Source organism: Saccostrea cucullata, unplaced genomic scaffold (genome assembly GCF_032062105.1).
Source record: "Saccostrea cucullata isolate Sc308-1 unplaced genomic scaffold, CSIRO_AGI_Scuc_v1 ctg15623, whole genome shotgun sequence".
NCBI classification, from domain to species: Eukaryota; Metazoa; Mollusca; class Bivalvia; order Ostreida; family Ostreidae; genus Saccostrea; species Saccostrea cuccullata.
In genome coordinates this window covers 1-12,804 of record NW_026941327.1, presented here as the reverse complement: position 1 = coordinate 12,804, position 12,804 = coordinate 1, and the positions used below count along the sequence as shown (strand labels likewise).

The 12,804-nt window shown below is 32.9% G+C and overlaps 1 protein-coding gene across 1 annotated transcript; it reads right to left on the bottom strand.

The window, feature by feature from the left end:
* Positions 1 to 10,235: 10,235 nt before the first annotated feature.
* LOC134257642 (spindle and kinetochore-associated protein 1-like) lies at positions 10,236 to 11,793 on the bottom strand (the record flags this gene model as incomplete). The annotated part of the gene is made up of 3 exons (XM_062740239.1): positions 10,236 to 10,509; positions 10,725 to 10,883; positions 11,687 to 11,793. Coding segments are annotated over 3 exons (447 nt in total), but the record flags the coding sequence as incomplete, so codon positions are not given.
* Between the last annotated feature and the right edge of the window lie 1,011 nt (positions 11,794 to 12,804).

Sequence of the window (12,804 nt, the reverse complement as noted above, 5' to 3'; positions counted from 1 at the left end):
TTTTCATGATCTTTTCCTTGCCAAGCGATGTTGGCCATATCAGCATTTGACCTCTTGACTTTCAATTGACAGGATGCGCAGCAAGAAGAAGATCCCACCAGAGCCCAGCCCACCAAAGCCCAGCCCAACCCAGATGTGGATCCAATTCCGCGACCAGGAAGCCTAACAGAGAAGCATTTTGAATTTATTTCCTTCTTTCTGTCTCCTCTCTGTCTCCTCAGCACTTCCACTAAATCTAACAAAACTAACCATCCCCTACACCTTAATCTTCATTGAATTTCTGAGCTTTGTTTCATTGATTTGAATGTTGACTAATCTCTTCTCAGTTTCTATTTTCAGGCACTCGGACGTGGTACAACGCGGGAGCACCCAGCCAGCCGCCCAGCCACAGATGAAGAGGAAGGAGCCCATTCTAACCAACATCCTAACAAATTATCGCACGAGGGTTGTTCTAAAAGTTTGTGGACTTCTGTCATGTCTTTTTTATTTTCCGTCAGATGTTAGCCAAAGAACTATATGCGGTATATTGCATATGTTTGCCCCCACAAAAGTCAAATTTTGAAAACTTCCTGAAATGTGCTGAATTCAATAAATTGTACTATAAGTTAACAGAAAATATTATAGTTCCAGAGCAGTGTATTCACAATTTCTGTTTTTATGACGTCACAAACTAGTCCGATTTTATATCCTTTTTCAGAAAGAGGACAAAATGGACAAAATTTCAACAATTTAAGCTTTAGAATTTATAGAGCGCATGTGTGTTCAGGAACAATATTGATATATTTCATTGATATTATCATTCTACACATTATATCAAAATATTAATCCTGAACACACATTGTATTATGTACATTTTTTAAAAAACTTAAATTTACGTCATATTTGTGACATTACGTACATATGACGTCATTACTTATGAAATTATTCAGTGCTTTGAAGTCAGCATATACTCCCCTGTTTAAGGACTTAATTAAATATTACTCCATCAAAGTTTGATTTTGGGGGGCAAATGTTGGTTAATACCGCATATAGTTCTTTAGTAGAAATAATTTAGCATATAAATTCAAATAATTTGTATTATTTATTTTTAAATATCTGAATTTATTCAAAACTTATCCAGATTTAAAAATTTAAAAATCAAGTCATGAAACAGGTCAAAATTTAGTAAGTTAGAAAAAATACACTAAATAATGTCTATAGTCATATTCTGTGTAAATTCGAGCAAAAACGAAAAGCAACCTAGAAATTTAAATCAAAAATTGTTTCATTGATTCCTATTTCAAATTATGGTTTAATTTTTTATGGCTTATTTGCTTTGTTGAAAAGAAATCAACTTGAGAGGGTAAGTAGTCCTCACTGAAAATGACAAAAACGATGACATTTTAGAACATCAGTTACATCACAGAGCAGAAGATAACAATGTAATTTTGTGGGTTTTTTTGACAGTAAAATCCTGAATAAACTCTTAAAATGATTGAGGAATGAAAAAATATTTCACAAGCAAGTTATGCATGTTTGGATTAATACTACAGGCAGTATTTGAGTGACATAAACCCTGTATTGGATGAGGATATTTCTGTGAAGAAACAGTTTAAGTGTAAGAATTGGAACAGCAACTTAAAAAAGTTAGAACCTCAAGGAAAGACATATGCGCTTCAGAGTTTCTTATCCTGTGAAAGAAGAATTAAGTTATAAAAGAAATTAAACCCTAACAAAGGAAATTATACACCAAAAACAATTGTTAAAAAAAGTGTCAAGCATTAGAAAAAGGTTTTTTAAATGAGTGGGTTTTGGATAATACTGTGTGAAATGTATAGGGATTAAGTATTTTTTAGAAATTGATGATGCTATGTTTTGACGTTACATTGCCTTGTTGTGTGCAAATTTTGATTTCAAAATTAAGTAAATTGATTTCTGTGAAGTCAAATGGAATGAAACTTTACACATTAACAAAACAAATATTTTTACGTAATTATTATATTGTGCTCATTTTAAATTTCTAGTGAGTAATATAACGAAGATTGACATCGTCCACAAACTTTTCGAACAACCCTCGTAACAAGCTACTAAAACTACTAACAGTCTGCTTAATGTTGTGTGATGCGTCTGGTTTGTTGGTGTTAGTGTCTGTGTGCTTGTCGCCTCTCGCTTTCAACCATCACCGCTGGCTAGCAGCAATGCGAAAAGGGAATGTTTTCCCCTGCCAGTACATAGCCTCTCCACCACAAGTCCTATGCGATGCCTCCACGTGGAAGCAGACGGATACTGGGCACTTTTCGGTCCCAGGCTAAGTTCGCAAGGGCGCACAGTAAGCTGCATCTTGAAAGCCTTTGCTGGCACCTCATCTAGGACTGATCACAATCCCAATTTAGTAGGGGACCCAATTGATATAAGTGCTGTCTATTTATCCCTATTAAAATAGAAGTGAACCTTAAAGTTTGTCGTTGTCTTCTCTGTTGTACACAAAGAACGAGGGCGCTTTTGATTGGCATTCGGCAGCAATCTGAGCGTAATTGAAAAGTGAAAATTTGATCGACATGTCACATGAAATTTTAACATTTTTTTTTATTTATCGGGTTCCTGTGCAACAGGAAAGGAAAATACTTTCCCGAAACTGAGCTTTGATTTGCTAAAAAATAACTTGAAAATTGGCCAGATCAGATATTTGGTACAAAATGGTACATTTTTAAACACGTTTTTCTAAAATTTTTCTATCTCTGGGTCTTCTCTCCATGATTTTGAAACTTTATTTGTGTGTATTTTGATTCAAAGAAACGAATGCACTTTTTTAAAAAATGGAGAGAAGACCACGAAAAATGAACTTTTTCCCAAAAAATCCAAATGCGTGAATGTGGTGCTTCTTTGTAGTTTTAAAATCCTCTACATATGTGTAGCGGTGATAGCTCGTAAGTTGGGCTACCTGTTCAAGGCACTCAAAGTGAAAAGTTTTTGGTTCAAGCCTGGCATCGGGCGTTAATTTTTTTTTCATGCAAACAACCATTTATTTTGTCAGTTTCGTTTTATGTACTGATGTATTAAAATTTTGAATTAGATAAATTTTGGTTCAGTTTGGTTCTCGAGTGAAATAACTTCTAATCTTCTGTTCTATAATGTACATGTACACGTATCATGCATCTAAGCATTAAATATTTTAGGTGTTTATTTTTTGTGAAACATTACTATGTTATAGTACCTCCGAGGTAAAACGAGCATAAATGTTACAATTTCACAAGGTCTTTCAAACTAAATGAAAAAAAAACTATGGCCGTGTTTGTAAAATATGACCTGCTATGTTCAGCCAACCAAATCATGGACATTTATTAGAAGTTATTTATGGTGCTTTGCAATGACAGGAAAATCATTGTACACTTTGCATTGTAAAATGATCGAAGTAAATAAAAGAAATTACAGTACATTATATGTACTAAATTGTGGAATTTCTTCAAAAGTCTGGATACCTACGATTTTTATTATACCCCCCGCTTGAAAAGGGGAGGTCTTTAATTTTTAATTTAGCTTGAAAAGCAGGAGGGTATATAAATAATCGTTAATTTTCATTTTATACTGTCGGTGTGTCCGTCTGTTACGCTTTGGGGTACCCATCTCTTATCCGCAACTCCTCTCATACCACTGAATGAAATTTGATGAAACTTTCACAGAAACTTTATTACATATTGCCATTGTGCACCTCCTATTTTACCTTTTGATCCGGCACATATTTTGGGTTTCCCGGCCACAGGAAAACATGGGACTTTTTCACCAGTTATAACCATATGGGAGGCGGGGGGTATCATTTAGTGAGCTCATCGCTCCCAGTACCTCTAGTTTTTAAAATGTGTTAATTGATCAAATTTGAATTGGAAAATGCATAGCAGGTGTTTTTATTTGCAATCCCTGAAAAAGTATTTGAGATTTACTAATTTAAAAAGTAATTTTCTCTATACAGTGTATATATAATATGATAAACTTGAAAGGTGAAGTTTGAAGAATTATTGTGGTTAGAACATGTTACTTTAAAAATTCAGAGACATTTTTTGTGAGCATTTCCAATTAGTCAATGCTTGATTTTCAGAAACTGAGAATTGGAATACCTTAATTGTAATTTGTGACATGATTTGCATTTAAAAGAATATAAAATTTTGATTTGAAAATGTTAATTTGTGATTTGTAAATAGATTTTTTTGTGTTTGTGTTAAATGGTGATTTGCTTATGTTTGTAAATATCTGATTTCATTAGCAAGCCAAGAAAAAGAGAGAGAGAGAAATAAAAGAGAAAAAAAAAATAACAGCAAAAAAAAAAAATAATAATAATAAGAAAAAAATACCCCCCCCCCCCCCAAAAACAGAAAAAACAAAAACATAAAGAAAAGAAAATGAAAAAAGAAAACAAAACAAAAAAGCAAAAAGAAAAGAAAGAAAAAAATTGAATTAAAAAAAAATTTTATTGTTTGTAATATAAAAAAAAAAAAAAATAAAAAAAAAAAAATTAAAAAAATTTTTTTTTTTTTATGCACAAAACTTTTAATGCTGCCTGCTTGAATAAACATGTTTTTTTTTTCAAGTAGAAGGTTCCAAGCCCTTAAAAGCAGAGGAGAAGTTTTGGTATTTAATATGCATGCATGCATAACATAACTTATATATGCAGTGCTAAATTAATGCAGACACAGATGTCAGATCATGAGATTTTTTTATTATCAGAAGATATCAACTAATTTGATGTGTTCAATGCAATAATTCAAATATTATAAAAATTCCAATCTGGTACAGTATTGTGCTGAATTGAGGTGCATATTAATACTTATTTTCAGAAGCAACTTTGTTGCCCTCTTTGAAAAATTGATCATTATCAAAAGTTGACTGGATGCTAGCAAAAATTAAAAACAGTTGGCCACAATGCTCATCTTAGTTACACTGATTCTGCTGTTGAGAAAGCGATTTATTATTTTAGAAAATCAGGTAAATTGAATTACTTATTTCAACTTTAGGGGGGGGGGGGCACCCTGGGGGATCACAATTTTACATAAGAATCTATAGGGAAAACATTTTAAATCTTCTTAAGCATAGCAAAACCATGATCAGTCATTATACCCCCAGTTAAAAGTGGGAGGGTATATAGTGATCGTGATGTCCCTCCGTCTTGCTATCTGTACTGGATAAAATTTAATGACACTTTCAGAGAAATGTTATTACATAATGCCATTGTGCAAATTCTATTTTTACTTTTTGATCTGACACTTATTTTGGGTCTCCCAGAGCAAAACATGGAATTTGCCATTATAATCACATGGGAGGAGGAGGTATCATTTAGTGAGCACAATGCTTACAGTACTTCTAGTTTTGGAATGGAATCATTATCAAGTAGTTTAGAATCAAGTTTGTTTATATCTTGATTACCAGGAGTAGAGTGGGGCCACTATGGGTGATCATAGTTTTACATATGTAACAAACTTCTCCTCAAGAGCAATAAAGGATGTTCAACATCCAAAGTAAGCTAATCAGTGTGCATCCTTAGATATATCATCCACAGGCTTTTGGATCGCTTGAAAAAAAAATTGTGTGTAAAAAAAAAAATTTTTTTTTTCAACACCTCAATTTTTTTTTCTAAGCGATCTAAAGGCCTGTGGTATCATCTATGCGAGTTTGCTCAACATAGGGCTTATACCTACTTAAGAATGAAGCTGATCCAAAAGCTTTAACCTGTTCACTCATATCACAAAATGAAAGTCAGATTCAGCATCCGTAGCAAGTCCATAAGCGTGGACCGTGAAATGTATCATCCCATGCAAGTTTTGTCAACCTAGGGCTTATAGTTACTTGGAAATGAAAATTGCACCAAAAACTTTTAACCTGCCCCAACAATGTTAACCAGTAAACCTGGTCATTCCTTTGCTGAAATTGCAGCATCTGAAACATTGACTGGTACAATGGGACAAACTAGAAGCATCAATCAATTTATTTGCTCAAACCATACATGGTACATGAGGAACATAAAGTATTTATAATCATATCTACTAAATCATCAGAGGTACATTTTATAACTGCATGTAAAAAGGAGAGACATATACACATATATACATGTACATGTTGTAGCAACAGTATGTAACTTTGTATTCAATGAAAGAAACTCGAGGCTAATATTTGTTGGTGGATGATTTGATAATTTCTCTCAGTGGCTAAAAAATACTCGTCTGTAAATTCTGGGTGATAAATTTTCTTCTTGGATGTAATTTTCCATTGAAGAACCTATTTACATTTCTAGAAGTAAAATTATTATTGACTTTATTTATTAAAAATGCATTTTCTTTCTGCATAAAAATTAAAATTACACATACACAAAACAAAAGGCTATAAACAAACTATTTTAAGGTACATGTATTCTATCAATACGAGCAGTCGAAATTAACAACCCTACCCTATTTCAGTATTCTACATCTGTGCCTCCCCTTCGAATAGCCCAAATTCAAAAGTAAGGATCCCAAAACGAATAAGTGATGAAGTAGCTTGCCATTATTTATTGATAAGCATTAATCTTGATTTCTCAAGCACTCAATTTTTGATACGTTTGTCAACAATCAAAAAATATTCAGATAAGGGTCACTGTAAATAGATTAATAACAATGGAGTCACAAATAAATTATAAAGACATCCAATGATCTTGGAATTATTCGCAATTAAGGTGTGAAAAATTAAGCTATGGCCTATTTCCCAAATTTTGACCAAAAAAAAAAAGAGTAAATTCAAAGAATTGTGGTCCCCCGCTTTCGGTGTCTTTGTGGGTGAGATGTCATTTTTTTATGACATATTGTCTCAAATATGAACACCCTATCATATGTCATTTAGAAATATATAAATCAATCCTGAAGGTCAAGGTCAATAGGTCACAAATCATCGCATGCTTGGAAATATTTTTTTCACAGGTAATGCAAATGTCAAATATGAAAGCCATATCTCAAGATAAGGAACAAGATGTGTTTCTGAAACACTGAGGACCCCTAATAGCAACACAGCGAAGATTAAAATTTTCTTAAATGCAAATTTAACATTACCCAAAGATTTTTTATTAAAAGTAGGTCAAACTCCAAGGTCATTCTTGAAATCCAATGAAAGGTCCTGTCACAAGGATTAAATATGTGAAACATGAAAGCCTTAACCCTTACCATTTAAAGGTATGGTCAATGTTTGTTCTTTTTAAAGTTAAACTCCAAGGTCAAAGTTCTTTGTATCCAATGAAGGGTTTTCTCACAAGAATTACATATGTGAAGTATGAAAGCCCTATCCCTTACCGTTTAAAAGTTATGGCCAAGGTTAAAGTTTTTTCACAAGTTCAGATATTTCCAAGGTCAAGGTCAATAAGTCAAGGTTGTTGGTATCCAATGAAAAGCCTTGCCACAAGAAATACATATGTGAAATATGAAAGTCCTAGTTTTTTACCATTCAAAAGTTATGGCCAAAGTAAAAGTTCAGAATTTTTGTGTAAAAGTGGGTCAAACTCCAAGGTCAAAAGGTCAACTTTGGTGGTACCCAAAGAAAGGTCTTGTCACAAGGAATACAAATGTAAATGTGAAAGTCATAGTTCCACTTAATCAAAAGTTATGGGCAAGGTTAAAGTTTTTGTGACGGATGGACAGACTGACGGAAAGACGAACAGACGATTGAGATTTCGCGAAAGCGGGGACAAAAAAACAAACAAACAGGAAAAGGAAAAGGAGATGAAAACAAGATGTCTTAACTGTCATTCTGCTCAGAGCTTAGGTAAAGGAAGACAATGAAACATTGATGAAAGTGTACACACAAAAGTTATCTCTCCTTGAATTGTTTCAAGATCACAGTATGGTATTGATCAGTTTATGAACGGTATCAATATTCTTTCATTTTTTTTTTGCATATAAAACAAGATAGAATCAGTTGATAATTGAAGATTCGCGCCTGTTTTAGTAGACTTCTATACACGCGTATCGAGTGAGCCTTCCTCCCCGGATTTCTTTGGTCCGACCACAATGTCGTAGTATTGTTAACACTGATCGTCAACACTGTCCAGTTTGAAATTGGTAAATTCCTTGATGTCAGTATCCACTATGAAGTGCTCTCCGGTGAGAAAAAAATAACCATTTATCAATAAGATATCTCGATCAAGTCCTATTTTGTTTATAATCACACTGTCACTTGTGATTTCTTTGTAACCTAATATTTTTCTGAGGTAATTAATAACACAAAAAGATTGCCACTTTTCCTAAGGATTAAGAATAAAGTTAAAATATGTGAAAATGCAAGGATGTGTCAATCATAGGGGTGTGCAATATTACCGGTATATCGGTATATTGCGGTATTCTCCACCACGATAATATATCGCGATATGAAAATCAGATACCGGTATTTCACGATATATATAAAAATATATAAAAACCTCCTTCATTGTAGAAACTGCTGAAATAAAAACTCCCTCAGGCTTTTTCACCAAAACAATACTTATTTCAGAGAAAGAGATAGAAAGAGTTCAAGAGAAAGATAGAGAGAAAAGAGAGAGAGAGAGAGAGAGAGAGAGCGTTTAATTTACTGTTGCAATTTTAAATATCTTACTTTAAATATGATTTATAATTAATTATAAGACTTTAAAATAAAACTAATAAGAAAGATAATATGTTAAACATTTCTACAGGGTGTATACCAAGTGTATTGTGGTTCTCAAAATCTCGCATCGAATCTACATGAATGACATCGGGATGAAATGTCAAGTTCAATATACATGTTCATATTACAAGTAAATGGTCATCCGTGTTTTAACTTGAAGATGTGTTGCTCTAATTATTTTTTTTATAACTTTCAGGCCATTTTAAACACCTTCATGCTATACCAGGAGCATATTTATTAAATCACTAGATACAGGCCATTTCCTGATGTGAAATTAGGTCGGGTTAGACTAAAACACCAAAACACTCAAAAAATAAGTCAAAATTTCTTTCTGGCTTTAAGTAATTACAATAAATTTTTTTTCCCATATAGTATGTATTGTTTTAATCTTGAATAGCATTTCATGCTACTTCATTACCCCCCCCCCCAAAAAAAAATTATAATAATAAAAAAAAGACAAAAGTTTATATATTCTGTATAAACTTTTTTTTTAATTTGAAAATTCTCCATGGGGGTTCATTTTGTTATTATTTTACCTGGTATTTGATTAAAAGTAAAGTGTTATAATTATGTGTGCAATTAATGTATTATCCCTCCTCCCCCTTTACAACTTAAAGATAAATTCAAATATATAGTCTTTGAATTTGACAGTATTTCAAACATTCTGCTCGAATTTATTTATGATAATTAAAATCTACAATATATTGCAATATATTGCAATATTCAAAGTAAAATATTGCAATATATCGCAATATGGTTTTCACTCGCAATACCCAACTCTAGTCAATCAAACCCACCAAAAAATTTGAAGCTTTAATAACTTTTACATGAAATAAGATTTTTAATTAATTTTTGTGTGAAATGCTATTAAAATATATAAGTCGTAATATTATAGAGAAAATATTAACTTCAAATCTGTGTCCAAGTACCTTTAATAAATTTCTTAATTCTTGTCAAAGTTCAATTTCCATATAAGGTTTAAATTAGTGTGAATTATCTAAGAAAGCTTTCATTGCTGGAATCTATAGTTGGTCCTGCTTGGTAAAGTGAAAATTGCACTTCTGAAAATTTCAAAATTTTACAAAATCAGTTTATTTTTATAAGCATTTCAAATGCTCAAGTACAAGGAAGAGTCAATCATTAAGTGCACCAATATCATCAAATCTGGGTTCATTTTGAGTGGATAAAAATATACAATATGTCAGACCTGCTCCAAAAAAATTTGAAACCTCTGGAATGGAAAGCTATTCAAACAAAAATTTACTATTTCAGAAAATGTTAGGATAAGGGCAAGCCTAGTGTATTTGAGCATAGAGAGTACACAATGAAAGGGTCAGCTCAGTTAGAATTCTACTTCTTATACATGTATAATATTATTTATGGGGAGTAACATTTTATACACCCAGTCCTGGTTTATTCCTGTTAGAAACATTTTTTTTGGTATTCATACATCTTAATTATCAAACATTGATATTAAAAACACTTGAGCATTAAGATATTGAACACATTATAGAAAAAATGGTTTTGTCTAAACCTCCGATTTTGAAGCTTATAAGCTTCTATATTTCCAAAGCTTAATACCAATAATACAAACCCTACAAAATTCCCACTCCAAGGTCCCTTACCCAGTCTATATAGCAACATCACCCCACAATATTCAGGGACAGTGGACGACCGTATGCATTTCAGCCATCACTTAGTCAGTACTCACCTTTGGTGTCCTTAGACTCCTGTTCTTTGTATCTCTCGTATCGCTTCCTGTTCGCATCATTAAGCGTAGTTCTCTTCATTCCTAGAATTTTGTACTTCTCACTCAATGCCTTATTTAGCTCATCAATGGCAGTGTTTACCTGATTGTAATTCAGTCTCCCTTTCATGTATCTATAAAAGATGTATTTTTTAATTTACATTGAGGATAACAAAATATATTTCATTTTTTCAGTCAAATTATTTAGAATTATTAGAAAATGAGAAAGATTTACACAGTTCTAAAGATTCTGGTTTCATGTGAATGAAGTTTGTAAATAATTCCAATTGAAAGTCTCAAGGAACATAAAAAAGATTCTATATCCATTTTAAACACAGGTACATCTTACTTTGGGACCTCCTCGAATTCCTCCACTGTTATGTAGACCAGGGCAGGGATATAGACTGCCTTGGCTTGCCTCCTTCCTCTGGACTGACTCCTTTTATCTGGGATGTTCTCTTTATCACTGGAGGAAGAGGATTCTACAACTGTTCGGCTTTCACAGGATCTATTTCAAAATTCCAACAAAAAGATCTATTAGATACTTCACTTAAACTAGAACACTGGGCCTTAAAGTATGGTCACACAAATAATCTTATCCACTGTAGTCCTTTCAGTAAATGGTCCCAGATTTTTTTTTGAGGAATGGGGTGGGGGTAGGGGTCATTGCATAGTGAATGTGAAATCTTCGTGTTGAAATAAATACATTTTTTACCACTTCAACCTTAGATCATGCTGTTCACATGGTAATCAAAGACAGTTTAAGAAATTATAACACAGAAACTGTGCAGCAACTCTTTTAAATTCCAAAATAGCTGTATCAATAGCCTTAACCCTTTGGAATTATGAATATTTGAGACATATATTCTTCAACATATGCTGATGTACTAAACAAAAAAATTTTACAATAGCTATTCAAAAACTGTAAATGACGTTGGAGCAAGAAGGCTTCTACAAAATATTTTCCATCTTATAATGTAGTAATATGAAGTCTGTAGACTTTAATGGACCCTAGTTTCCATCCTTAAATAAATAAGAGTGATTTCAGCACAGACAGACAAAGACTTGGTGATTACAATCATGAAGGGATATCAACATCTTGATACTTGGCCCACCTAATATTCTACAAAAAAAAAAAGGTTTTTTTTTCTTCTAATTTTCCCCAAGCATTTAAGAATTAAATTTACAGGTAATACATGTAGCATTATGTGAATAAGCAACAAGACAAAGAACCATTGTGCTGGAGAATAAAAACATTTTTGCCCATGAAAATTAACTTTAAATCAATGTTTCTCTTTTGAAGGATCATACTTTTGTTGGGGTGGATCTGCTTTCACTGGCTTTGGTAGATGTGGAGGAATATTATCCAACAAATGCTGCAGACTGCTGATATCAAGTGATTCTGTCAAAGCCTGTAATTAATCAAACATATAGAATCAAAGATCTGGAAACTCATCTTCATGAATGCTATCTATAAGTAAGCAGTAAACATCTTATTATCAAAATAACATTTCCCTATTTTCTATGTTGTTACGTTTCATGGCAGTGTCAAACTGATAGTCATTAAATTTCTCATTCCAATAAATTTGCAATTTTAACAAGATGCGTTTTTGAAAGACTGATGCCCCCATATGAGAGCTTATATAGCAAGGGTTGAATTTTCTCAAATGCATGTCAAACTCCAATTAGAGTCTGGAGGGCAAGGTCTAAAGGTCAAAACTGTTGGTACTCAAAGGCAGGTCTTGTCATGAATGCACATGAGATATGAAAGCCCTAGTCCTAACTGTTCGAAAGTTATGGCCAAGGTTAAAGTGTTTAAAGAGTGGGTCAAACCCTAAGGTCAAGGTAAAAAATTTAGCTTCGAAAGGTCCTGTCACAATTAATACGCATTTGAAGTATGAAAACCCTAGCACCAACTGTTTAAAAGTTATGGCCAAGGTTAAAATGTGATTTTTTTTAAAAAGTGGATCAAACTTCAAGGTCATGAGGTCAATTTGGTGGTACCAAAAGAAGGTTCTTGTCATAAGAAATACACTGTGAAATATGAAAGGCATAGCCCCACCCACTCAAAAGTTATGAGCAAGATTAGAATTTTTGCAGACAAACAGACAGGGCAAAAATTATATACGGTACCCCTGAATCTTTAATTACTGGAAGTTACGTGCAAGTTTGTATCAACATGTGAAGTTTGATAACACCATCTTGAATGATATGTTTAAAACTGAGCTAAACACTAATTTAAGAAAAGTGAGGTCAAGGTCAAAGGAAAGGTCAAGGTCAAAAAATGTTGATGCAGTTGCATAGCTCTCATCAATATCTATCAGCATATGAAGATTGATGAAAATATCTTGGAAGTTCTTTGAAACTTAGCTTTGAAGAGCGAAAAAAAGTGTGACGGAAGGACGGAAAGGACAGAAGGACGGAAGGAT